This window comes from Hemitrygon akajei, chromosome 31 (genome assembly GCF_048418815.1).
Source record: "Hemitrygon akajei chromosome 31, sHemAka1.3, whole genome shotgun sequence".
NCBI lineage: Eukaryota > Metazoa > Chordata > Chondrichthyes > Myliobatiformes > Dasyatidae > Hemitrygon > Hemitrygon akajei.
This window is the reverse complement of record NC_133154.1, coordinates 18,898,793-18,924,395: the sequence shown is the minus strand read 5'-3', so window position 1 is coordinate 18,924,395 and position 25,603 is coordinate 18,898,793. Positions and strand designations below refer to the sequence as shown.

General features: G+C 47.4%; 1 protein-coding gene across 1 annotated transcript in view; it reads left to right on the top strand.

Annotated features, from left to right (window-relative positions):
* sgsm3 (small G protein signaling modulator 3) overlaps positions 1-25,603 on the top strand; it is a 115,312-nt gene that overhangs the window by 88,060 nt on the left and 1,649 nt on the right. The window contains exons 18-24 of the mRNA XM_073033464.1: positions 6,610-6,659; positions 10,987-11,139; positions 11,517-11,587; positions 19,283-19,331; positions 22,414-22,499; positions 23,524-23,646; positions 24,794-24,854. Coding sequence (XP_072889565.1) covers positions 6,610-6,659; positions 10,987-11,139; positions 11,517-11,587; positions 19,283-19,331; positions 22,414-22,499; positions 23,524-23,646; positions 24,794-24,854 — 593 coding nt within the window. The remainder of the gene's footprint in view (positions 1-6,609; positions 6,660-10,986; positions 11,140-11,516; positions 11,588-19,282; positions 19,332-22,413; positions 22,500-23,523; positions 23,647-24,793; positions 24,855-25,603) is intronic.

Genomic DNA, 25,603 nt, shown 5'->3' with positions numbered 1-25,603 from the left:
ATGGAAGATAGTCTCGACAGCTGTCAAAACAAACTCAAAAGGTCAAATAGGCTTCTTATTCACTTCACCAATACCCCACAGGCAGTGAGACCCAGATCCAAACTACTGACCACACGAGGAAGATTTTGTCACATACCCTTTTGCTCAAAATCTTAAAATCTGTGCCCCAACCTGCTGCCCTCTCTTGAATCACCTGCTGGTGGGAACTTCAATCTCCCCCCCGAACCATTCATGATCTGGAGCAGAGGTTCCCAAACTGGGGTCCGTGGACCCCTCAACTAACGGCAGAGATCCAAGGCATTAAAAATCTCTAGACTTGTCTACATCAAATCACCGCTCAACCTCAGATGAAATCAGCAAATGTTGGAAACACTCAGCAGAACAGGCAGCATCTGTGGAGAGAAAAACAGATGACAACCCATCATCCAAACTCTCAGCTCTCATAATTGTTAGGAAAGCAGGCACAACCTCTCCCATCCTAACCCTGAGGCTGACCTCCTCCCCCCACCCTTAACCGTCATCTTTCTAAACTCTCTGGAATACAGACCTAGGTTGTCGCGCTGCTCCTCATAGTACAACCCTTGTCCCAGGAACCAGCTTGGTGAATGTCCTGTAACCCTCTTCCTTATTGAGTTGGAAATTGTTACATAGCCAGGAAGTTCTGCTGAATGTATTTCAGAAAATCCTCTGCTGCTTTGCCAAATAGTCTAGCCTTTGTTCCAGACTCCAGTTTCCCAAGTCACCACTGCCATAGTCCATCAGCTTTGCTTTTCTCTCTCCCTCTCTCTGCCTCTCTGCTTCTCTCCTTTCTCCCTCTCACTGTCCCACCCTCTTTCTCCCTCTCCCTCTCTCCATCTCCTCCCCATTCCCCTTCTCTCTCCCTCTCTCCCCTTCCCCCCTCCCCTTCCCCTCTCCCCTTCCTCCCCTTCCCCTCTCTCCCCTTCCCCCTCCCCTTCCCCCCTTCCCCTTCCCCCTCTCCCCTTCCCCCTCTCCCCCCTTCCCCCTCCCTCTCCCTCTCCCTCTCCCCTTCCTCCCCTTCCCCTCTCTCCCCTTCCCCCTCTCCCCTTCCCCCTCTCTCCCCTTCCCCCTCCCTCTCCCACTCCCTCTCCCCTTCCTCCCCTTCCCCTCTCTCCCCTTCCCCTCCCTCCCCTTCCCCTCCCTCCCCTTCCCCTCCCTCCCCTTCCCCTCTCTCCCCTTCCCCTCTCTCCCCTTCCCCTCTCTCCCCTTCCCCTCTCCCCTTCCCCCTCTCTCCCCTTCCCCCTCCCTCTCCCCTTCCCCCTCCCTCTCCCCTCTCTCCCCTTCCCCTCCCTCCCCTTCCCCTCCCTCCCCTTCTCTGCCTCTCTGCTTCTCTCCTTTCTCCCTCTCACTGTCCCACCCTCTTTCTCCCTCTCCCTCTCTCCATCTCCTCCCCATTCCCCTTCTCTCTCCCTCTCTCCCCTTCCCCCCTCCCCTTCCCCTCTCCCCTTCCTCCCCTTCCCCTCTCTCCCCTTCCCCCTCCCCTTCCCCCTCTCCCCTTCCCCCTCTCCCCTTCCCCCTCTCCCCCCTTCCCCCTCCCTCTCCCTCTCCCCTTCCTCCCCTTCCCCTCTCTCCCCTTCCCCCTCTCCCCTTCCCCCTCTCTCCCCTTCCCCCTCCCTCTCCCACTCCCTCTCCCCTTCCTCCCCTTCCCCTCTCTCCCCTTCCCCTCCCTCCCCTTCCCCTCCCTCCCCTTCCCCCCTCTCCCCTTCCCCCTCTCCCCTTCCCCCTCTCCCCTTCCCCCTCTCCCCTTCCCCCTCTCTCCCCTTCCCCCTCTCTCCCCTTCCCCCTCTCTCCCCTTCCCCCTCTCTCCCCTTCCCCCTCCCTCTCCCACTCCCTCTGTCTCCCTCCCTCCTTCTCTCCCTCTCTCCCTTACTCCTTTTCTCTCTCCCTCTCACCATCTCACCTGTAGAACTCCCTCAGTAACATTTGGTATCCTCACTGAGCTCCTCCTCTGGAGTAACTGACCTACCTTTAGTGTGAAAAGCTGCTAAAGTTTCTGTGAGGAGCTTGATTTTGTTTATTCTCTAAACAATGGTCTTCTTTCAGCAGATTGCGAGTTTGCAGTTTGCCCATTCATGCACAACCCTTCTCTCTTGGCTGAAATCAGAGTCAAAGGTCCTTAACCCACAGATGGCAAACTCACAATGCCTCCCTTTCTCTTCCTCACATTCCTGCCTCTCTCTAGTTTTCAAACATTCTCTTTCCGACATGCCCGCTCACAACCACACTCTCTTTTAACTTTCACTCTTGTCTTCCTTAACTTCCTGCAGCCCCATCCTTGCACCCTCTGACACACCCTGCCCATTAGCCTGTGAGTGAACTCCTTCCCTCTCACTCATTTCCTCCCCCTAGCACACATCATCCAACTAGCTCCCTCCACTTTTGAGTTAGCCTGTTTCCCCATCTGTGTCGTTCTTACCCTTCAGTCCGTTCCCCCTACGTGTGGTCACCCGCTCCCCACCCGTCAGGCAGGCTCCGTCACACGGGCAAGGAGGGGGATGCGAGGGAGATGTTACAATGTATAGATAGATTCATGTGTTCAGACAAACACTTTGTGTTTGACAAGGTCCCTCACAGGATGCTTAACCAGAAGATGAAAATACATGAGAACTGAGCAATTGGATTCAGAATGGGTTTGCCTGCGTTTATTAGTCGAGGCGTTGAACTCTGAAGTCAAGAGGTTGTGTTGCAGCTTTATAAAACTCTGGTTTGGCCACATCTGGAGTATTGTGTACAGTTCTGGCCATCCCACTATAGGTCGGATGTTGAGGCTTTGGCGAGATTGACCGGGATGCTGCCAGGTTTAGAGGGCACGTGCTATCACAAGAGGCTGGACAAACCTGGGTTGTTTTCTCTGGAGCACCGGAGGCTGAGGGGAGATCTGATAGAGGTTTATAAGATTATGAGAGGTACAGATAGAGCAGACAGGGACTATCTTAGAAATGTCCAATACCAGAGGGCATGAGTTGAAGGTGAGAGGGGGTAGGTTCATGGGGAATGTGAGGGGTAATTTTTTTATACTCAAAAGAGTGGTGGATGCCTGGAATGTGCTGCCTGGTATGGTGGTAGAAGCAAATATATTAGAGACTTGTGAGAGATGTTTGGATAGGCACATGGACGTGAGGAAGAGGGAGGGTTGTATACATTGTGTAGGTTGGAGGGATTAGTTTTTGGGTTTTTTTTAGTTTACTTTTTAGCTGGTTTAGCACAACATTGTGGGCTGAATGGCCTGTTTCTGCGCTGTACTGTTCTGTGTTTTAAGAGAGAGGGTAGTGGTTGATGGGACTTACTCTAGCTGGAGATCTGTGACTAGTGATGTTCCTTGGAAATCTGTACTGGGACCTGTTTGTGATGTATATGAATGACCTGGGTGAAAATGTAGAAGAGTCGGACGGTAAATTTGTAGGTGATACAAGGATTAGACATCGGGTATAGAACCAGATTGGTGATGTTGTGAATCACACAAAAGACTGGCAAAGGGTATATTGGGATAGAGATTAGTTGCAGTTATTGGGCTGAGAAATGGTGGATGGAGTTTAGCCCAGCCAAATGTGAAGGGTTGCACTTTAAGAGATTGAACGTAAAGAGATAGTACGTTATCGTAGTGGTTAGCACAACACTATTACAGCAGGAATTCCGGAGATCGGAGTTCAATTCCGGCGCCACTCTCTGAGGAGTGTCTGTACGTGCTCCCTGTGGAATGTGTAGGTTTTCTCCCAGTGCTCCAGTTTCCTCCCACAGTCCAAAGACGTACCGGGTAGGTTAACTGGTCATTGTAAAGCAGGTTAGAGTTAATTGAGTTTTTCGGGGTTGCTGGAGTGGCGTATCTCGAAGGGCCGGAAGGATCCACTCCGCGCGGTATCGCTAAATAAAAATAATGGACAGACCCTTAACAGTGTTGATGTGTAAAGGGACCTTAGGATCCAAGTCCACCTCTCCCTGGTTGACAGGGTGGTAAAGAGGGCGTGTGGCATGTGAGTTGAGGAACTGAGTTCAAGAATCAGGAAGTTGAATTGCAGCTTTCTAAAACTCGAACTGTATTAGGAGTCATTTCTGGTTGCCCCATTTAAGAAGGATAGAGATTATTTGGAGAGGTTTACCAGGAAGCTCCTGTTTCAGAAGGTATGTGCTAAAAGGAGAGGTTGCACAAACTTTGATTGTTTACTCTGGAGTGGCAGAGACTGAGGGGATGCCTGATAGAGGATGATTAGATTATGAGAAGCATAGATAGAGAGCCTGTTTCTTTTTCAGATGCCTAATGCCAGAGGATATGTATTTAAGGTGAGAGGGGTTAAATTAAAGAGAGATGTACGGAGCAAGTTCTTCACACAGAGAATGGTGAGAGCCTGGAACTCAGGTACGATAGCAGCTTGAGAAAGACTCTTAGGGAGACATTTGAATGCCCAGGATATGGACATTATGTAGGCAGAAGGGTTTGTTTAGTTGGACATTTGATTACCGATATAATTATTTGAGGGCCATATTGTGGGCTGAAGGGCTTGTCCCTGAGCTGTACTGATCTGTGTTCTATGTTCTAGAAACAGGCTCACCCTATCCATGCCAGTCATCTGTACCAATCCCGTTTGCCAGTGCTCAGTCTTTGTCTTGGTAATTCAGATACTCCTCTAGATACTACTTCAATGGTGTAAGGGTACCTGTCTCCGCCACCCCCCTCAGGCAGTCTGTTCCAGATTCCAAACTCCCTCTGGATGTACAGTAGTGGATCTGGGTGAGAGGGATGGTGACGACGGTTGATGGAAGTATTTCTGAGGGAAAGCTGGCTGGATATGGGAAGGACAGGTCAGCTCTGAGGGAGTTAATGGAATTTTATTGAGGACGTAAAAACACAGCAAAAAGGGAGCTGCAATAGATAGTCTAGCCCTTCGAGTTGTTTGTATATTCATCAGGACCTTGGCCCATCTCCTACGCCTGTGCCATTTCTCAGCGTTGTCCACATGTCTTTTGATTCCCTCAGTGTTCACAAATCTCTTGATCTCTGTTCTGAATGGATTCAGTCATTTACGCTCTTGCAACAGCTCGGGATGGAGAATTCCAAGGGTTCATCCTCCATGTTAAAAAAAAAACACTTCTCTGAGCCGTGACCTCAAATTGTTGATTCCCCAGCGAGGGATGTCTCCTCCCTGCATCCATCCCTGTAATGAGTTAGTAAAGTTTAATGAGATCGCCCGCCACTCATCTAAAGTCAAGAGAATACTGGCTTAGTCTATTCAAGCTCTCCTCACACAGCAAACCTGCCGCCCCGGACCCATTTTTGTGAATTTTCATTATACTTTCTTTATGACAAGTGCATCCTCTTTTAGGGAAAGAGACCAAAACTACCAATGCTGCTCCAGGTGTGGTCTCACCAAGGTCTGTATAACCGTACAAAGACTCCTTACCCTTGTCCTCCATGTTGTCTCATAATTAAAAGTCAATAGAGCAATTGCTTTCCTAACTACGTCCTGCCCTTGTGTGTTGGCTTTCAGTGTGTACAGGAAACCTAGGTCTCGTTGAACGTTAACATGATCCAGTCTCACCATTTTATAGTCACCCCACATTTTTCCATCTCTCAGATCCCTGGTTTATATTGACAGTAAACTTGAAGATCTGGCATTTTAACCTACATCCCTCATTGGCAATATATGGGACACAATGAATAGCTGTCACCGATCCCTGCTGTGCCCTACTAGTCACAGCCTGTGAAGTGTCCATTAATTTCTGCTCTTATTGTCAACCAGTTCTCCTTCTTGTTTGTCCATCGTTCCTGAGTCTATGTGCTCTCACCGTGTTGGCCAATCTCCTCCTTTGTGGGACCTCACCAAACACACCACATCCTCCCTATTTATTCTCCTGCTAACATTTGCTAAAGTTAGTGAAATGTGATTTTCCTTAAAAAAAAATCCACATTGATCCAGCCCGATCCTAGATGTTGTTTTTGCATCCCTCATTTTCCCAACTACCAGTGTCAGATCAGCAGGTCAGTACTTCCCTGTTCCATATTTGCCATCCACCAGTCCACAGAAACCATTCCAAAATGTGTAGAAATGTGAGACAATAGTTATCTTCACTGCCTCCATATCGAGCTCTCCCAAATCTCTGGGGCGTGGATCATAAGATCCTTGGAGTCTGTCTCACTATCTTCTCTAGAACATAGAACAGTACACAATGTCTGCACTGAACATGATGCCAAATTAAAGTACGTCTCTTGTGCCTGTACATGGTCCATATCCCTCCATTCCCAGCATCTGGAATGGCACTGTCACATCTGCCTCCGGCACTTCTCCCTGGCAGTCTGTTCTCAGCACCCACCACCCACTGTGCAGCTAAAAGCCAAACATTGCCTCACACACGTGCTTTAAACTTCCCGCCTCTCCCCCTAAACGCATGACCTCTGGTACTTTTTAACTAATTCCCCTCAGTTCCTCACTCTCACTCAAGGCTTTGTTCATCTGTAGGTTGTTTGCGTCTCCGGTGAAGACGGACGCAGCGTTCCTGTTAATTCTTCTGCCTGTTGCTATTTCTTGGTGGATTCAGAGGCGGGGGAGAAGGAGTTCGCTTTGATTCTAATAAACTCTTGAACCTTTCCTCCAACAGGCTGGTTTCCTGCGAAGTTTGTGGAGATCCTGGACGAACGTAGTAAAGAGGTGAGCTCACTGATGGGACGGCTGCTTTGGTCGTGAGTAGTATCCATGCTTGTGCACCTAGCACTTACACGCAGTATAACTGCAGTCACCTGCACAGGATGCACATCCTTCTCATTCTCTCCTGAGAATGACTTTGCGCTTAATGACAAGGCAAACATGTTTCCATGCTGGGTAACTTTATGAATCTATAAATGCCCTTGAGCCACAGCAGGCAAAAGTAGAATTCTCACCAAGTGACGATGTATTGTGTTTGACTGCAGACTGCCACAACACAATGTTCCCTCTAAGGTGTGAGCGTGTGCACGAGCACAAAGAAATTTAAACTGCGCCCAAAAGGTTGTTACCTTCTACATCGTTGGCACGTTAAGTATATTTTACAATTGTACACAGTCACATTTCCTTTTCCGGTTTCCGACACGGACAGTGTTGACAACGTGGCGTTTGCGATGTTTTGTCTGCAGATTTTAGAACTGGCTTATTTATACTTTTTTTATTGAAGAAATTATTGATTCACTGTCAAATTCCAAAGAAGCATGAAGGGCAAAAGAATTGCTAGTTCATATAAAGCGGAATGGCTTAATGAAACAGTAGAAACTGCTTCACCGAGAGCTCATGAGGTCAGGAACGTGCAGCTACGAGATATATTTATGTACAATCAGGAAACTGGTGTTACCTGTGTGTATTGTCACAATGCAGAAGTTGCTGGAGAATTTGCAAGTGGGAAGAAGCAGAGCGATATTTGGAAACTTTATTTTTTAAGGTGTTATTTAGCAAACAAATCACTCATGGACATTGTGCAAAAGCTCTGGCAAGAAAATCCTTCATTACCCATTACAGGCCTGCTACGTGTGTTTTGTGAGAGGGCAGGTGAATGAGAGCAAAATCAAACCCAGAGGGGTTCAAAGTTCTTATTGACAGTGTTTTGCTAGCTGCTAAAAGGAACACCTCTAGATGTAAAATTCAGTGCGCACATGTTGTTGTCACTGGACAAAGAATCGCACAGCACAAGATTTTTGCGCACACTGGTCATTACAAATTAGAGGGAACATTGCGCAACATTTATGAACTCGGACGTGGACTATTTTTTTGTGTGACTATTATTGATATATGTTCTTGCTATCTTATATGTGCTATATTTTCTTTGTGCTGTATATGACGGTTAGTACTGTGTTTGGAGTAGCGCTGTTTTGATTGGCTGCATTCATGTGTATGATTGAATGACAATTAAACGTGAACTTGAATTGGAGGGCGAGGCTGTGTGTGATTAGTCTACAGAGGGAACACCAGAGCTAGTGACCGGTGAGTGGGAGCAGAGCCAGTATTGGCAAATCTCTCCCTGTAGCCGGCCATATAAAAATGGAATCAAGCACTCTGTGGTGTAATTTAGAGGGGAATGGATGGGTTGCAATTAGAAAGTTTATCACTGATGTCAAAATTGGTTGAATGCTCGACAGTGAGGAGGAATTCCTAACCCTCAGGATGGTCCCAGTTGAGTGGGCATAGAGGTGCCAGGCAGAATTCACTCTGAAGGAGGATGTGGTAGGAGGAGTCAGAGAGGGCCAGCAAGGCAAGGGAATTCACAGAATGTTCAAATAGTGAGAAGCGAAAAAGAATATGGGAACTTCGAAGAACTTGTCCACATATCACTGAAGGTGGTAGAACGGGTAGATCAGGTGTTTGGAAAGGGATACAGGATCTGTATCTCAGCCAATAACGATGAGAGTGGCAAGGACAGACTAGAACCATGTTAAACATGAATTAGGCCACAGATACATGAGTTCCGACCTCCAAGGAGTACAGGAGTGATGTCAGAGCACAGGGAGAGTACAGAGGAGAGAATTAGAGAGAGAATTATAGAGTGATAGTTATAGAACATAGAAACAGGCCCTTCGGCCCAACTCACCCATGCTGACCAAGGTGCTTTAGAGACTCTACTTTTAACTCAGGTTGACAAGATCATTTGGCAGAGCTTTTCTGCACATCCTTCCTATAATGTAGCAACCAGAACTGAACACATTACTCTAGGTGCGGTCTCACCAACACTACAGCTCAAACGTGATTTCCTAATGCTTCATGTCGTGTCCAAAGAAGGCAAGTGTGCTTTTCGCCTTTTTCATCACCTTATCTACCTCATTTAGGAAACTGTGTACTTGTACTGCAATGTTTCTCTGTTCAACAACACTCCCAGGGCCCTGTTGTTTATAGTGTAGATCCTGCCCGGGGTAACTTCCCAAAATCCAGCACTTTGCACTTGTCTAAATAAAATTCCATCTGCTATTTCTTTGCTACATTTCCAGTGGATCTAGATCCTTAGACGACATCTTCCCTTTTCACCACACCTTTAATTTTGCTGTCATCCACAAACTTAACCATTCATGCCACCTACCTTCTCATCCAAATCATTAATATGGCAAATGACAGTGGACCCTGCACCGATCCCTGTGAAACACCACTGGTCCCTTCCATTCTGAAAACCAACTCTCCACCACTACCCTCTGACTCCTACCAGCAAGCCAGTTTCGTACTGAGTCACCCTGAATTCCACGTGATTGCACCTTGCAGATCAGTCTACCATATGGGGCCTTAACAAAAAACCTTTTAAGTTCATGTAGACAATGTCTGGTGTTCTGCCCTCATCAATCTCTTTGCTCACCTCTTCACAAAAACTTCATTAAACATGCCAAGCCACACACAAACCACGCTGACCATCCTAATTAGCCTTCCCCTTTCCAAACGCGAGTAGATTCTCTCTCTGTAAATTCCCTCCATTAACTCTCCCATCTCTGCCCTGTTGTTCCTTGGCTAGTCCTTGCAGCTTTTCTTAAACAATACTGACCACTCTCCAATCTTCCAGTGCAGCAGATGTTAAGGAAGTTATAAATATCTCTTCCAGGGCCTCAGCAATTGTTTCCTTTGCTTCCCACAATGTCCTTGTATACATTTGGCCAAGTCTGGTGATTTCATAATATGGATATGTTTCAGTACATTGCTCTTTCTCTTCCCTGAATTCCCTAGCTTCTGTGACCATCCGCAACATATATGAGAAAAGTTAATTTAACACCTCATCGGTCGCCGCACATAGACAACCACAATAATTCTTAAGGGGACCTATTCTCTTCCTCGTTACGCTGTTACTCTTAATATAGAATCTCGAGATTTTCCATTACCTTACCTGCCGAGGAGTTTTAGGCTAACTTTTCGCCCTCCTAGTTTCCTTTTAAGTGTACTTCTACTCTTACAGGATATCAAGAGGGAAGTTGTCCACACTGCAGTTCTGTTCTTATACAATTCTAAAATACATAGTGTAAACAACCAAAAACCGTAGCAGAGAGGACAGTAACGCTTGGGCATTGGCTGAAGTTAACTATTAGAAGAGTTTGAGGAGAGTTGAGGAAATACTCCTTTGATTTCTCTGAATTTCGAAGACCTGGAGGAGCCGGATTGGGTTCGGAGGAGCTGCCAGCTACTCGGAGGCATCGGAGTTGGTGAGCAAAGGCAGCGTGCAGTGTAGCCATGGGTGATTGTCTCGAACATTCCTCTTGCGATCGCAAGACCCTGTTGGACATTGGTAATGTAAGATGCCGAAGGCCTGCTTCCCTTGTTTGGTGGCACGACAGGCGGCAGGAAAGCTCAAAGCACAAAAATACAACTGCAGATGCTGTGGATCAAAGAATATGTACACAACGCTGGGAGAACTCAGCAGGTCAGGCAGCATCCGTGAGAAAAGAGTAGCCAACATTTCGGGCCGAGACCCTTCATCAGGAAAGCTGCTTAGCCTCAGCTGTAGGGAGGACTGGGCCTCAAGCCACGGGCTTGCCTGCTATTGCAGACTAGGAGAGGAGACGCCTTGGGCAGTGCAGCGTGGCATCCGTGCTCAGTGGGGTTCTGGGCTCTCCCATCAGTGCTGCCCTCCAGTGTTCAATCGGTGAAATAACAGGTTAGACTGTGTGTGCCTGCGCGCTGCTGAGAACCGTACCATCAATTTGTGGGAAGCGTAGCTCTGGCTCTTAGGCTACATATGTGTTTTTATTGCATGACTATGCTTTGTTTTTGCACACTTTTTTGAATGTGCTGTGTATCTTTTGCACCTTGGCCCCAGCAGCACGCTGTCTCGTTCAACTGATTCCATGTATGGTTGAATGATAATTAGATTTGATTTGATTTGACCGACATTCTACACATTCTTGTTATTTTCTTACTGTGCTGAGGACAGGCACCCTGTCCTCTAGGTTTTCATTTCCACATTCCAGACTTACTGCTTTGTTATGAGAAGCATTCCCTGATGTGTCTCTGCAGCTGACAGGGTGATTTGTGTTCCCGTTCGCAGTATTCTGTGGCTGGAGATGATTCGGTTACGGAAGCTATCACAGATTTGGTACGGGGAACACTCTGTCCAGCACTCAAGGCGATATTTGACCAGGGTTTGAAGAAACCATCCATTCTCGGTGGTCCATGTCACCCCTGGCTTTTTATTGAAGAGGTAACGGCAGCTCACCCCAGATTCTAAACGTCTCAATTTGTTAAATATTTCTCACTGCTTTTGTGCAGAAACAAGTTGTAGCCTGCTCATTAATTTGTGTTGTTTCTTCTCTTTCTCTATTCCTTCCTCCTCTTCCTTATTCTCTTTCCCACAACATTTCTATTTCCTTTGTTCCTTCTTCCTTTCCCCTCTGTTTTTCAATCTCCTGCTCACTTTCGTCTCACCTCTTTCCCCACTCCCCTTACTCTTGTCACCTATTTTCATCTCGTCCCCCTTCTCTACCCTCATACATTTTCCTCACTCTTTAATTCCCGTCCTTGCTTACTGCCTCCTCTTGCCCCACTCCTGTCCTCCACCGCCCATTCTTTATCACCCAGGCTGCAGGGAAAGAGGTGGAGCGAGACTTTGACTCAGTGTATTCTCGACTGGTGCTGTGTAAGACGTACAGGTATGTTCCGCTGCCTTGTGCAAGTTAGAATTTGTTTGATTGGTAAAACAAACAAAGCCTTGTTTGTATTTAATGCATGCTTTACGTGCTTACTGTAAGAGTCTTTGATGGGACAAAGTTAAGAAATTGGCTAGTTGATCTTGTTTGATTGTTACACCATATAGGAACACTGGGTTAACAGACTTGATATCAGCGTGACTAGCGCAAGGGTTCCCAGCATTTTTTATGACATGAACCCCTACCATTAACCAAGAGGTCCGTGGACCCCAGTCTGGGGAGCCCTGCTCCAGCCCACATCGCTGTAAACAGCAGATTTTACTATGTCTTTCTAACAGCGATATTGTTCTTCTCCAATTCCATGGTTTTAAATTAATGACAAGTAATTGGTGCAAGCACATACTCTACATGGATCAGTTCAGCCTCCATCACAGGCTTTTGTTGCTCCTGGTTGCCCCAGTATCCCAGGAGTTCTGATAACCATTTGCCTCTGCTCCTGTGATGAACCAGAGTCTGACTACCCCTCAAAGTGCAACAGTCCTGGCAATGGTGGCATGCATCACCCATCCTAATCCCTCCTGATCTAAAGGGGCTGTTGAGAGACTGCGAACTGAATGAAGTCAAACGGCAGGTCAGTGAAGCAAATGGGATTTTATGACAATCCACTTTAATTATCCAGACATTTAGTTACTCGGATTTAAAGTCCCTAAATGCAGTGGTGGGATTCAAATTCATCTCTGACAAAATGGGCCAGAACTGTGCCTGCTCAGTCCAATAATGTAGCATTAGCCCTTGCACCATGCCCTTCTTCCTATAACCCACGTGTTCGCTCCAAGTAATGGTTCTTGCAGCTACAAGCTCCATCAGTTCTCAGATAAATCTGAAATCTCCAAGCTCTGCTAACACATCGGGAGCCAGCACGTTTCACATTACCTTGCGTGTCTAATGCAAACATTACCGCTCGATGACGGTCACTCTTAGAACCTTTTTATTTTTGGCCTCATCTCTACAAGTCATAATGAGTTTGTAAAGGGGTAATATTACATTTTGTTGATTTATTCCCGAGGAGCCAGGCTGGCAAGGTCAATATGCTTGTTTCTACTTGCCCTTATGAAAGCGGTGGTAAGTCACTGCTGTATCTGTGGGAAAGATATTTTCACAGTGTTGTTATGTAAGGCATTTCAGGATTCAGACCCACGTACCACAGAGGAAAGGCAGGTCAGGTAATGTGAGAGATTTGCAGTGCACCTTCTGCCTGTGTCTTCTCAATAGTGCAGCTTGTGAGAAGGGGTGGTGGAACTGGAACTGGTCCCACGTACTGAGATACAGTGAAAAGCTTGTCTTGTATACTATTCGTACAGATCAATTCATTACGCCATGCAATGAGGTATAGTTGCAAGAAAAATACCTCATTTTATGCATAATCAATGCAGGAAACCAGGTAAATTGCAAAGGGTTCACAAACTTTTTCTTGATTGTGTGGGTAGCTAGAGGCTTTTTCCCCAGGGCTGAAATGGCTAACATAGTTTGAAAGCGTCGCTGAAAGTGCTTGGAAGTAGGTACAGAGGGGATGTCAGGGGTAAGTTTTTCACACAGAGTGGTGGGTGCGTGGAATTCACTGCCAGCGACAGTGGTTGAGGCAGATACAACAGGGTCTCTTAAGAGACTGTTAGACAGGTACATGGAGCTTAGAAAAATAGAGGGCTATGTGGAAGGGAAATTCTAGGCAGTTTCTAGAGTGGGTTACATGGTCGGCACAACATTGTGGTAAAACAATAACAGAATGCAAAATAAAGTGTAACAGCTACAGGAAAAGTCCAGAATAGGTAGACAATAAGGTGCAAGACCATAAGAAGGCATACTGTGAGGTCAAGAGCCATCTTAGCTTACTCAGAAACCATTCCATCTTAACCACGAGGTAGAATCCGTCCTTGATACTGGGCGTACGTACTTTCAGGAAGAGAGGATGTCCAGGCTGTGTCGGGTCTTTGATATGCTAGCTGCTCTAGCGAGGCACGACAACATGTAATCAGAGTGTATCGAGGAGGAGGCTGGTTTCCCTGCCGTGCTTTCTTGGGGTCACGTGCAGAGCAGCTGTCAATATCACGCCCTTGCACGCCCATATGGGATTGGAACTGGTTTACCGTTGACATGTGCTGAGATACAATAAAAAGCTTATCTTGCATACTGTGCATATGGATCAAATCATTACGCAGTGCGTTGAGACAGAACAAGGTAAAACAATAAGAATGCAGAATAAAGAGTAAAAGATAAAAGAAAATGCGGTGCAGGTAAACAGTGTAAAATCATAATAAGGTAGATGGTGTTATCAGGAGTCCAGCTTATCATACGAGGGAACCATTTAATAGTCTTATTACAATGGAGTAGAGATTCTCCTTCAGCCTGGTGGAACACACTTCTGCCCAATGGAAGAGAATGTCTGGGGTGGCACCTTGGATTCTGCTGGCTGCTAAGGCTGTGGGAAGTACAGGACAGAGGTGATAGAGGAGAGGCTGGTTTCTGTGATGCATTGATAAATATTTGGTGAAGATCATCAGGGCACGGCCAGTTTCTTTAGCTTCGTGAAGAAGTTGTGGCATAGGTGGGCTTTCTCCGCTGACATGTCGACATGGTTGGACCAGGACAGGCTATTGGAGATATTCACTCCTAGGAGCTTGACGCTGTCAACCCTCTCAACCTCAGCATGTTCACTGCCCAGCCCCATCATGAAGTCAGTGACCCGTTCTTCAGTTTGTTGACATGACACCATGTCACTAAGCTCTCTATCTCCTTCCTGTACCTCGGCTCATCGTTATTTGAGATACAGGCCACAATGGTGGTGACATTTGCAAACTTGTAGAAGAAGTTGGAGCAGACTCGGGCCACGCAGTGAGAAGTGGAGAAGGTGGCTGAGAACACAACCAGTGTTGAGAATAATCATCGCAGATGTGTTACTGCCATTCCTTACTAATTGAAACCTATTGGTCATGATCCAGTTGCAGAGGGAGGCATTGACTCCCAGAATTCAGAGTTTGGGACCAAAGAAAAAACCATGACAAATCAGTGCACAATAGTCTCAATATTGATACTAAGGTGTCTTGGTGGTGAACAGGATGCCAGTTAAGTGGTCTGTTTTGTCTTGGGTGGTATGATCTTGGAGTTTCAGCCATCTAGGCAAGTGGAAGGTCTCCCATGTGCCTCAGAGATTTGAGAAATCTTTGTGGAATTAAGTGAAGGCGCATTTCCTACATCAGACACAGCCAGCCTCTGTATTTGTATGCAACATACACAAAATGCTGGAGGAACTCGGCAAAGAGTACAGCCGATGTTTCAGGCTGAGACCCTGCAGCAGAGTTAGAAGGTGGGTGGAGGGGAGGGAGAGACACAAGGTGGTAGGTGAAACTGGCGGGGAGGGCTGAAATAAAGAGTTGAGAAGTTGATTGGTGAAAGGGATACAGGGCTGGAGAAGTGGGAATCTAATAGGAGAGGACAGAAGGCCATGGAAGAAAGAAATGGAGGGAGGAGCATCAGGGGGAGGTGGTGGGCAGGCTAGGAGATAAGGTGAGAGAGGGAAAAGGGGATGGGGGATGGGGAATGGTGAAGGGTGGGGGGGGGGCATAACCTGAAGTTAGAGAAATTATGTTCATGCCATCAGGTTGGAGTCTACCAGATGGAATACGAGATGTTGCTCCTCCAATCTGAGTGTGGCCTCATCGTGACAATAGAGGAGGCCATAGACTGACATGTTGGAATGGAATGGGAAGTGAAATTGAAATGTGTGGCCACTGGGAGATGCCACTTTCTCTGGCGGATGGAGCATAGGTGCTCGGTGAAGCAGTCTCCCAATCTACGTCGGGTCTCACCGATATACAGGAGGCCACACCGGATACAGTAGATGCCCTCAACAGACTCACAAGTGAAGTGTCACCTCACCTGGAAGGACTGTCTGAGGCCCTGAACGGTATTGAGAGAGGAGGTGTAAGGCCATTTGTATGAATCCCAACTTGTTGAGGGTGAGGAATTCAGTGATGGTAATTCCAATGAATGTCCAGTAGTGGAGTTTGGACTCTCTTTAGTTGAGATGAGTGAGGAGCAGATGTTACTTTCCATTCGTCGGCCCCGTTCTACCCAGATGCTGGTGCACGAGGGCGTGCACTGTATCATTGTGTGAGGAGTTGTGAACGTTGGGAGGTCAGTACTAGTGAATATCTCACGCCTGACCTTACGTTGGCTGGGTGAAGGTTCATCAAAAGGTCAGGCATGAGATGTTCACTGTAGCATAGCAACTGGCATGATGCCATTAGAGCTCAGGGCGTCAGAGTTGAGAGTTCAATTCTGGCATCATCTGTAAGGTGTCTAATGTGTGGGTTTTCCCAGTTGCTGCAGTTTCCTCCCCCAGTCCAGACGGGTACCAGGTAGGTTAATTGGTTAGTGTAAATTGTCCCGTGCTTAGGTTAGGGTTATATCAGGGTTGCTGGGGTGTCACTGCTCAAGGCCAGGCAGGTTTATTTTCCACACTGCATCGCTAAAATAAAAATTTTAAATTAGGAGGTCCCTTATGATGGGTCCTTGATGAAGCAGCCAACATTGATTCGACCCAGGACCCTTCCCTGAGGAACTGCTCAGCAAACCAGATGACTGACCTCCAACATCCACAAGCAGGTCTTTTCTTCCACAATGCGGATCCCGTTGCTTGCTGCTGACTTCAGTTGTACCGTGGCTTCTCCGCGCCACACTGCTTCAGGTGACATCAAGGGCAGGTGGCCGGCAATTCAGCTATTCTGATCCCTATTTCGACCAGCACCTTAACCAGGTCTGGAGCTGGTGAAACCCAAAATAACCCGGTTAATGCTGAGAAGCATACACAGAGTGCTGGAGGAACTCAGCTGGTCAGGCAGCATCTATGGAGGCAAATAAACAGTCGACCTTCGGGGCGACAGTCTTCAGCAGGTGAGCTGTTCCCGTTTGATGACATTGTCAGAATCTTTTCTTCAGAATTAGAATTTTATTTCTTAACATCCATCTCACAACATGAGGGAGTAAAAATCTTTATGTTGCGTTTCCGTCTCTCACATGGTGGATTGGATAGTGGACTACTTGACAGATAGACCTCAGTATGTGCGGTTGGGAGACTGTAGGTCTGACACGGTGGTCAGCAGCACAGGGGCGCCGCAGGGAACCGTGCTCTCTCCGGTCCTGTTCACCCTGTACACATCAGACTTCCAATATAACTCGGAGTCCTGCCACGTGCAGAAGTTCGCTGATGACACGGCCATAGTGGGGTGTGTCAGGAATGGACAGGAGGAGGAGTATAGGAAACTGATACAGGACTTTGTGATATGGTGCAACTCAAACTACCTGCGTCTCAATATCACCAAGACCAAGGAGATGGTGGTGGACTTTAGGAGATCTAGGCCTCATATGGAGCCAGTGATCATTAATGGAGAATGTGTGGAGCAGGTTAAGACCTACAAGTATCTGGGAGTACAGTTAGACGAGAAGCTAGACTGGACTGCCAACACAGATGCCTTGTGCAGGAAGGCACAGAGTCGACTGTACTTCCTAAGAAGGTTGGCGTCATTCAATGTCTGTAGTGAGATGCTGAAGATGTTCTATAGGTCAGTTGTGGAGAGCGCCCTCTTCTTTGTGGTGGTGTGTTGGGGAGGAAGCATTAAGAAGAGGGACGCCTCACGTCTTAAAAAGCTGGTAAGGAAGGCGGGCTCTGTCATGGGCAAAGTACTGGAGGGTTTAACATCGGTAGCTGAGCGAAGGGCGCTGAGTAGGCTACGGTCAATTATGGATAACTCTGAACATCCTCTACATAGCACCATCCAGAGACAGAGAAGCAGTTTCAGCGACAGGTTACTATCGATGCAATGCTCCTCAGACAGGATGAAGAGGTCAATACTCCCCAATGCCATTAGGCTTTACAATTCTACCGCCAGGACCTAAGAACTTTTTAAAAGCTATTATTAATGCTTTTTGAGATAGTGATTTAGATGCATATCATATTTTTTTACTGAGTTAAGTATTGTATGTAATTAGTTTTGCTACAAGTGTATGGGACATTGGAAAAAAAAGTTGAATTTCCCCGTGGGGATGAATAAAGTATCTATCTATCTATCTATCTATCTATCTATCTATCTATCTATCTATGTACAAGCAGTAAGGAAGGGAGACGTGGGAAGATATTGCCCAAACACTAAGATTGTATACAGACTTGTTTTGTGTACAGGTATGTAGTCAGATACAATGTACAGTCATAGACACACAATCAGATCAATGTGTATTGATAAATCCGATGGCCTGGTGATAGAAGCTGTCCTGGAGCCTGCTGGTCCGGGCATTAACGCTGTGGTACCGTCTGTCAGACGAAAGCAGCTGAAACAGTTCTGGCTTGGAGTCCCTGACGATAATTTCAGGCCCTTTTTACGCACCTGCTGCTGTAAATGTCCTGAATAGAGGGAAGTTCACATCCACAGATGCGCTGGGCAGTCCGCACCACTCTCTGCAGTGCCCTGTGATTGAGGGTACTACAGTTCCCGTACAGGTGGTGACACGGCCAGTCAGGAGGCTCTCGGTGGTGGCCCTGTAGGAAGTCCTGAGGATCTGGGGATCTGAGGTGAAAGAGGAGCTGTTGTGCTTTTTTCACCACACAGCCGGTATGTATAGACCAGGTGAGATCCCCGGTAAAGTGTACACTGAGGAACTTGAAACTGCTCACCCTCTCAACTACATTTTAATGTCACTGACATAGGTTGTGAAATTTGTTGTTTTCTGGCAGCAGTACCATGCAGACATAACAAGTCACTGGAAGTTACAAAATAAATCAGTCGATAAATATTGCAAAAATAGGATCCTGTTCACGGACCATTCAAAAAGCTGATAGCAGAGGAGAAGAAGCTGTTCCTAAAACATTGAGTGTGGGACTTCAGGGTCCTGTCCTCCTCCCTGGATGGTAGTGGTGAGGAAGACATGTCCTGGATGGTGGATCATGATGGATGCTGCCTTCTTGATGCAGCCCTTAGCTGAAGTGTGAATGGTGACAATTGAATAGGGGAAGGGAACTCCGAAGGGCTGTGACCTCCTGGCAAAATACAGAGCTAGGTCTGATCATAATCAACAGAGGGACCTGAACACCCGCTGGTCCGGGCATTGGAACACATTGTTACCCAAGCGAGATATCATAAGCATGTGCCCAGCACCTGCCCCTTGAGGCTGATTGGACTGATCACTGGGATAGAGGGTTTCAATAAGGATATGTGTGTGGGTGGGATGGGTTTGTGTCCCTTGGACTGGAGGAGGCTGAATGGGGACCTGACTGAGATGGGCAAACCACGAGTAACAGAAGCAGGGTAGGTAACAGTAAACCGCTCTCCGTTACTGGGCGTAAAAAAAAACAAGAGGACATTTAAGGGGAAGAGGCTTACAAGGGATTTGAGGAAAATTGCTCTCACCCAGAGGGGCTTGTAATCTGGAACACAGTGAGGGGGTGATGGAGGCAGAGACACTCACATCTAAAAAATATCTTGATGATCCCTTGAGTCACCAAAGCGTAGAGGTCTAGAAATCAAGCATAAAAGGAATCGGTGTAGATGGGTAATTGATGGTCAGCATGGGTGTGATGGGCCGAAGGGCCTGTTTCTGCATGATTTGACTCGATGTCTATATCACTTTAACAGACCTTCATTCCTACAGGTTGGATGAAGATGGCAAGGTGCTGACGCCCGAGGAGCTCCTATATAGAGTGAGTAATGGGGAGGAGGGGTCAGTTTCTGAGCAGGGAGGGTTCTTGCATGTGGAATTAGTTCCTTGGGGTGAGAAGAAGGGACGTGAAGTAGGGATAGCAACTGGAGAGGGTTCAGGTTCTCTATCGTTAAGGAGTTAGGGCACAAATAGAGGAAATTAGTGTGGGCCACCAGTTACTGGGGGAACTGGGGCCGGCCAACAGTAACTGGAGCAGTGGGAGGGTGGGCGATGGATTCTGGCCTTCATGCAAATGGCTGTGTGTGGTGTGACTCTCTGCTTCTGGCCTCATAGTGCTCTCAGCTTTGTCATACTTGCGTAGGTGTCAGTCATCTATCTCCGTGTCTCTCTGGAAGGTGTTTACATTTAGGCATTGCAAAAGTCAGTTTCAACCATAATACATAGGTACAGAATTAGGCCATTTGGCCCATCAAGTTTGCTCTGTCACTTCCTCATGGCTGATGCCTCACAGCCCCAATCTCCTGCCTTCTCCGCGTTCTCTTCATGCCCTGACTAACCTATCAACTTCTGCCTTAAATATACCCAATGACTTGGCCTGGCAGTGAATTCCAGAACTTACCACTCTCTGACTAAAGAGAGTTCTACTTGATTTTACACCTCAAGTTCAGGTAATCCCATAAATTCTGTAATATTCCTAATTGTGTGATTTTCCCTTTGACAAGAGCAGTGCAGGCAATTTTCATTGTTGTTGGAACAAATTCACTGTTGGCCAAAGGCCTGAAACCTGATGATCGTGGCAACTAGCTGAAGTCGCCTTTGTGAAATGGCAGTTCCTTATCCATCCTCAGGATCTGTGGAGCACCAAACAGCACAAAACCCAATCGAGCTTTCGTAGACATAGTACTGACCATTTCTGCGTAGAGGGATCGACTACAATCACAAGCTGGAGATTACCAGAGTTTAGAAGTCAACATTAACCTGTGGACCCTCGGGTAACTCCTGTAATCAAGTCAGATTGTGCAGGTTTGACATGGTTGTTACTTGACCACGAGGCATTTTTCATGCTGTTGTTCGTTTCCTGGAAATGATGCTTTCTCTTTTAATAGTTGCTTAGCTTCAGAATTCCCCCGGAATCTTAATTGGCAATGGTTAGAATGTATTCTCTAAGCAACTGTGAGACAGTGCACAGAATATAGAAGCAGGGAGGTTATGCACAGCACAAAAATACAACTGCAGATGCTGTGGATCAAAGAATACGTACACAACGCTGGAAGAACTCAGCAGGTCAGGATGAAGGGTCTTGGCCCGAAAAGTTGGCTACTCTTTTCTCACGGATGCTGCCTGACCTGCTGAGTCCTTCCAGCGTTGTGTACGTATACTATAAAGCACTAGTTGGAGGACAGCTGGAGTATTCTGTGCAGCTGTGGTCACTAACAAGAGCAAGGATAAACTTGCACTGGAGAGGGCAAAGAGCTGATTCACTGGGATGTTGCTTGAGATGGAACATTTCAGTTATGAGGAGAGGCTGGATTTGTTCGACTTGAAGCAGAGGGGGCTGGAGAAATACGTACAGAGCCGTGCAAAAGTCTTTAGCAAATATATAGAGCCTGGGTGCCTAAGACTTTTGGACTGTACTGTAGTAATTTTATGTATTACTCTGTACTGCTGCTGCAATAAAAACAAATGTCATGACATCTGTGAGTGATGATAAACCTGATTCTGATGTGGGTCTCTGTTGTGGACTGAGAGTGGGAAGGGGCAGGGAGAGGGGAATCATGGTTGGGAACAGGGGAAGGGAGAGGGAAGCTCCAGAGAGACATTCTGTAATGATCAATAAACCAATGGTTTGGGATCAAATGACCTTGCTTGGTGTCTCAGGGATGGGTGTGTCTGCCCCCAAGCCACCCCTCCCCGGCCCTTGTCACTTCTTCTCTGCCACCTGTCCCACACCCCTCCCACCCCGTGGCGCTCCACTCTTGCCATTCCCAACATCCTTTGCTCCTGCCAGATTTACAAACTCGCTCTCCGCTCCATGTTGCTGAATACAGTACTCCACAAAAGTCTTATGCACCCCAGCTATGTATATGTGCATAAGACCTTTGCACAGTACTGTAGATAATGTTGTCTACAGAGGTATAGGGCTTTAGAAGGAATCTGGGAAAGAATACTTTTCACCCAGATGGTATTTGGGATTTAGAACTCACTGATGGAGGCAGGGCCTCAAAACATCCAAGGAATATTTGGGCGGGCTCCTGGATCCCAAGGCTATGATCCAACTGCTGGTAAGCGGGATGAATATATTCAGGTGCTGCAAATTTGAAATAAAAGCTAAAAGCCTGGAAACAGCGTCTTTGAAGAGAGACACAGTGGCATGATATGCATTGACACCCAAGTGTGGAGGAAAGACAGGCTCCAATGTAGAGGCGGCAACGAGAGTTGATTCATAATCATTCCAAAAGATCATCGGTGGCTTAGTCAAGAAGTAATATTCTCCAAACTACGACCCCGTGATTACCGCTAATCAGGCATCCACTTAAGTCCAAGGTGGTAGGTGAAACTGGGAGAGGGGGAGATGGTGAAGTACAGATCTGGGAAGTCAATTGATGAAAGGCTGGAGAAGGGAGAATCCGACAGGAGAGGACAGAAGACCATGGAAGAAAGGGAAGGGGAGGAGCTCCAGGGGGAGGTGATGGGCAGGTAAGAAGATGAGGTGAGAGAGGGAAACAGGAATGGGAATAGTGATGGGGGGGTTGGATTTCCAGCATCTGCAGATTTTCTCTGTACCCCCTCTCTGACGAAGACAGTGTGTCCTGGTGCTGGGGGTCCTTCATGACAGATGCCGTCTTTTTGACTGGTGTGCATGTGGATTGAGTGGAAGTAGTTGGAGCAGGTACAATGGTACAAGTTAAGTCCTTGGACAGATACGTGGAGGGGCAGGGCTGGCAGAGAGATGGGCCAAGCACAGGAAATCTGGACTGGCTGGTTGAACAAGGAGATCAGCGTGCAGTGGTTGGCCGAGGGGCCTGTGTCCGTGCTGTAATGCTCTCTGACGGTCCGAGTGCACGGTGACCCGACCGTTTCGCTGTCTGAACCCAAGTCTCCACAGAGTGCTTTTCTTTCAGGCTGTGCAGTCCGTCAACGTGAGTCACGATGCTGCCCACGCACAGATGGACGTGAAGTTTCGATCGCTGATCTGCGTGGGGCTGAAGTAAGTCACCATCTCCACTTCTCCTATTTAATTAATTGGTTTATTATTGAGATACAGTGCAGAATAGTCCCGTCCAGCCACGTCTCCCAACACTTTATTTCCAAATCTGCAGATGCTGGAAAGGCAAGCAACACACTCACAATGCTGGAGGAACTCAGCAGGCCAGGCAGCATCTATAGTCGACGTTTCAGGCTGAGACCCTTCAGTGTCCAGTACTCTTTTCCATAGATGCTGCCTGGCCTGTGACATTATATACAGCCCAGCGTCACTTTATGGACAAACGATCTGTCTGTATATGAGCTTTCTTATGTATTTATATTTATTATGTTTTGTATTATTACTCTGTTCTTTATCTGTTGTGGGGTTTTTTTGCGTGCATCAGATCCGGAGTAACAATTATTTCATTCTCCTTTACACTTATGTACAGGAGATGATGACATTAAACAATCTTGAATCATAAAATCAATGGCATAGAGTCGTAGAGAGTGACAGGCCCTTCAGCCCATCGAGTCCGTGCCGTCTATCCATCAACCGTTTTACTCTCCTCCAACCCTCACTCACAGTACTCTCCCCACGTTCCCGTCAACTGCCCCGGGTTCCACCACTCCCCTCCGCGCTACGGCCAGCTTACGGTGGCCAGTTGACCCACCAACCCGAATGATTTTGGGATGGGGGAGGAAAGCCAAAGCACCCTGGGAAATCCTCGCAGTCGCGGGGAGAACAGCCTCCAAGGTGAGGATCAAACCCAAGTGACCAGAGCTCTGAGGGTTCTTAGTTCTGCCCGTAAATAGCTTCTGCCGCTGCAGTGTTCAGTTCGTTTTGCAGGATAAGGAATGCTCTCAGTTTACCACAGAGTTATCCAACTGTCTCTGATTGGAGCACCCTTGTGGTAGTTTTCCAATCAAAGTGGGATTTCCAAGATAGTTATTTGGTGTGCAGGGGTCTCATTCTTGCTAATAATTGATGCATTCGCTGTCAAGTGAGCCTGCCTGAGGGGATGATTACAGACCCTGTCTTTATGTAGTGAGCAGGTGCTGCCCCTGTGGCTGGAGGTGCTCTGTTCAAGTATACAGACCGTGGAAAAGTGGTACCAGCCATGGTCGTTCCTCCGCAGTCCCGGATGGGTCCAGATCAAGTGTGAGCTAAGGTAAGAAACTTCTCTCGCACCTGTGTCTCTCTTCTCCTTCACCCCTACAGCCCCTTGTCTTCCACCCCCGGAGTGATACAGCATAGAAAGATGTCTGTACTGACCATCCGGTCCCCGTCCGCACTAATCCTTTCATCCACACTTGGTCTTCTGGGCCACCTTGCGATTCAAATGATTGTCCAGGTACTTCTGAGGTGCTGGAGGAGTATCTGGTTCCAGCACCTCAGATCCAAGCACCCTCTGGTTGAAAAATTTGTCCTTGAGTTTCTTTAAACATTTTTCCCTTTACTTTAAATGTGTACTCACATATTAAACAGCTCTGCTTTGGAGAAATGTTTCTATGTATCCCATCTATACCCCTCAAAACTTCATCTCATACTTCTCCCACCCAGAAAAAGGACAGGGTTCTCCTTGATTTTGCCTCCCTCCAGATTAATTTATTTTGTAACTTACCCCATTTCCAACAGGATTCCACCACCAGACACATCTTCCCTTTCCTACTCCTTGATTATCCTGCCAGCACTGCTCCGACAGCGTGCAGTGTAAAGTGAGTCCAAGGACGGAGATTGGTTTGTGTGATGTGCTGGGCTATGTTCACGATCTTCTGCAGCTTCTTCCGGTCTTGGACAGGACAACTTCCATACCAGGTAGTGATGCACCCTAGAAGAATGCTTTCTACGGTGCATCTATCAAAATTAATCACGGGATAATTTACAATGACCAATTAGCTTACTAACCCATACATGTTTGGACTAGGAGAAGAAACCCACATGGATGAATGTATAAACTCTTTACAGACAACGGCAGGAAGGAGAAGAGCTCCATGAATATACTCAGTAGTTGAGTGGCCACATTCCCCTGTGTAGGGAATCCCGAAGTTTCATAACCCTCTGCACGAGGAAGTTCCTCTATCATCTCTCCCAGCCCACTGCCTTCACCAACCCTTGTTCGCACAACTCACCTTCACACCTCTGGTCGGGTTTGCGTTGAAGAATAGCTGAAGTTGATCAGTCCAGGTTCTGCCCTGTCCGCTGTCTACAGGGTAGAGGTCTAGAGAGTGCCAGCCTAAGTCACCTCCGCTCAAATTAATCTGCAGGACTAAGGCATCACACGTTCGCTGAATAGGTTTTCTTCCTCTGTCTTGCAGAGTGTTGTCCAGGTTTGCCTTCAGCCTTTCACAGGACTGGGAGCTCCCTGTCAAGAAAGAGGTAAAGGAGGATTGAATAATGGACACTGATTTATATTGGCCATGGGGGGGGGGGGGGGGGGGGGCTGGTGTGTGTGTGTGTGTGTGTGAGTGTGTGTGTGTGAGAGTGTGTGTGTGTGTGTGGGTGTGTGAGAGTGTGTGAGTGTGTGTGAGAGTGTATGTGAGTGTGTGTGTGTGTGTGAGAGAGTGTGTGTGTGAGAGTGTGTGTGTGTGTGTGTGTGAGAGAGTGTGTGTGTGTGTGTGTGTGTGTAGCAGGGGTTGGGAAGGATATGAGAGTACATGAAGGCAGTGCTTGTGGTGCCAGGTGCGGACGGTGAGTGTGTGTGTGTGTGTGTGTGTGTGTGTGTGTGTGTGTGTGTGTGTGTGTGTGTGTGTGTGTGTGTGTGTGTGTGTGTGTGTGTGTGTGTGTGTGTGTGTGTGCGTGTGTGTGTGTGTGTCAGAGAGTGTGTGTATGTGTGTGTGTGTGTGTGTGTGTGTGTGTGTGTGTGTGTGTGTGTGCATGTGTGTGAGAGTGTGTGTGTGAGTGTGTGTGTGTGTGTGTGAGAGAGTGTGTGTGTGTGTGTGTGTGTAGCAGGGGTTGGGAAGGATATGAGAGTACATGAAGGCAGTGCTTGTGGTGCCAGGTGCGGACAGTGAGTGTGTGTGTGTGTGAGAGTGTGTGTGTGAGTGTGTGTGTGTGTGAGAGTGTGTGTGTGAGTGTGTGTGTGTGTGTGAGTGTGTGTGTGTGTGTGTGTGTGTGTGAGTGTGTGT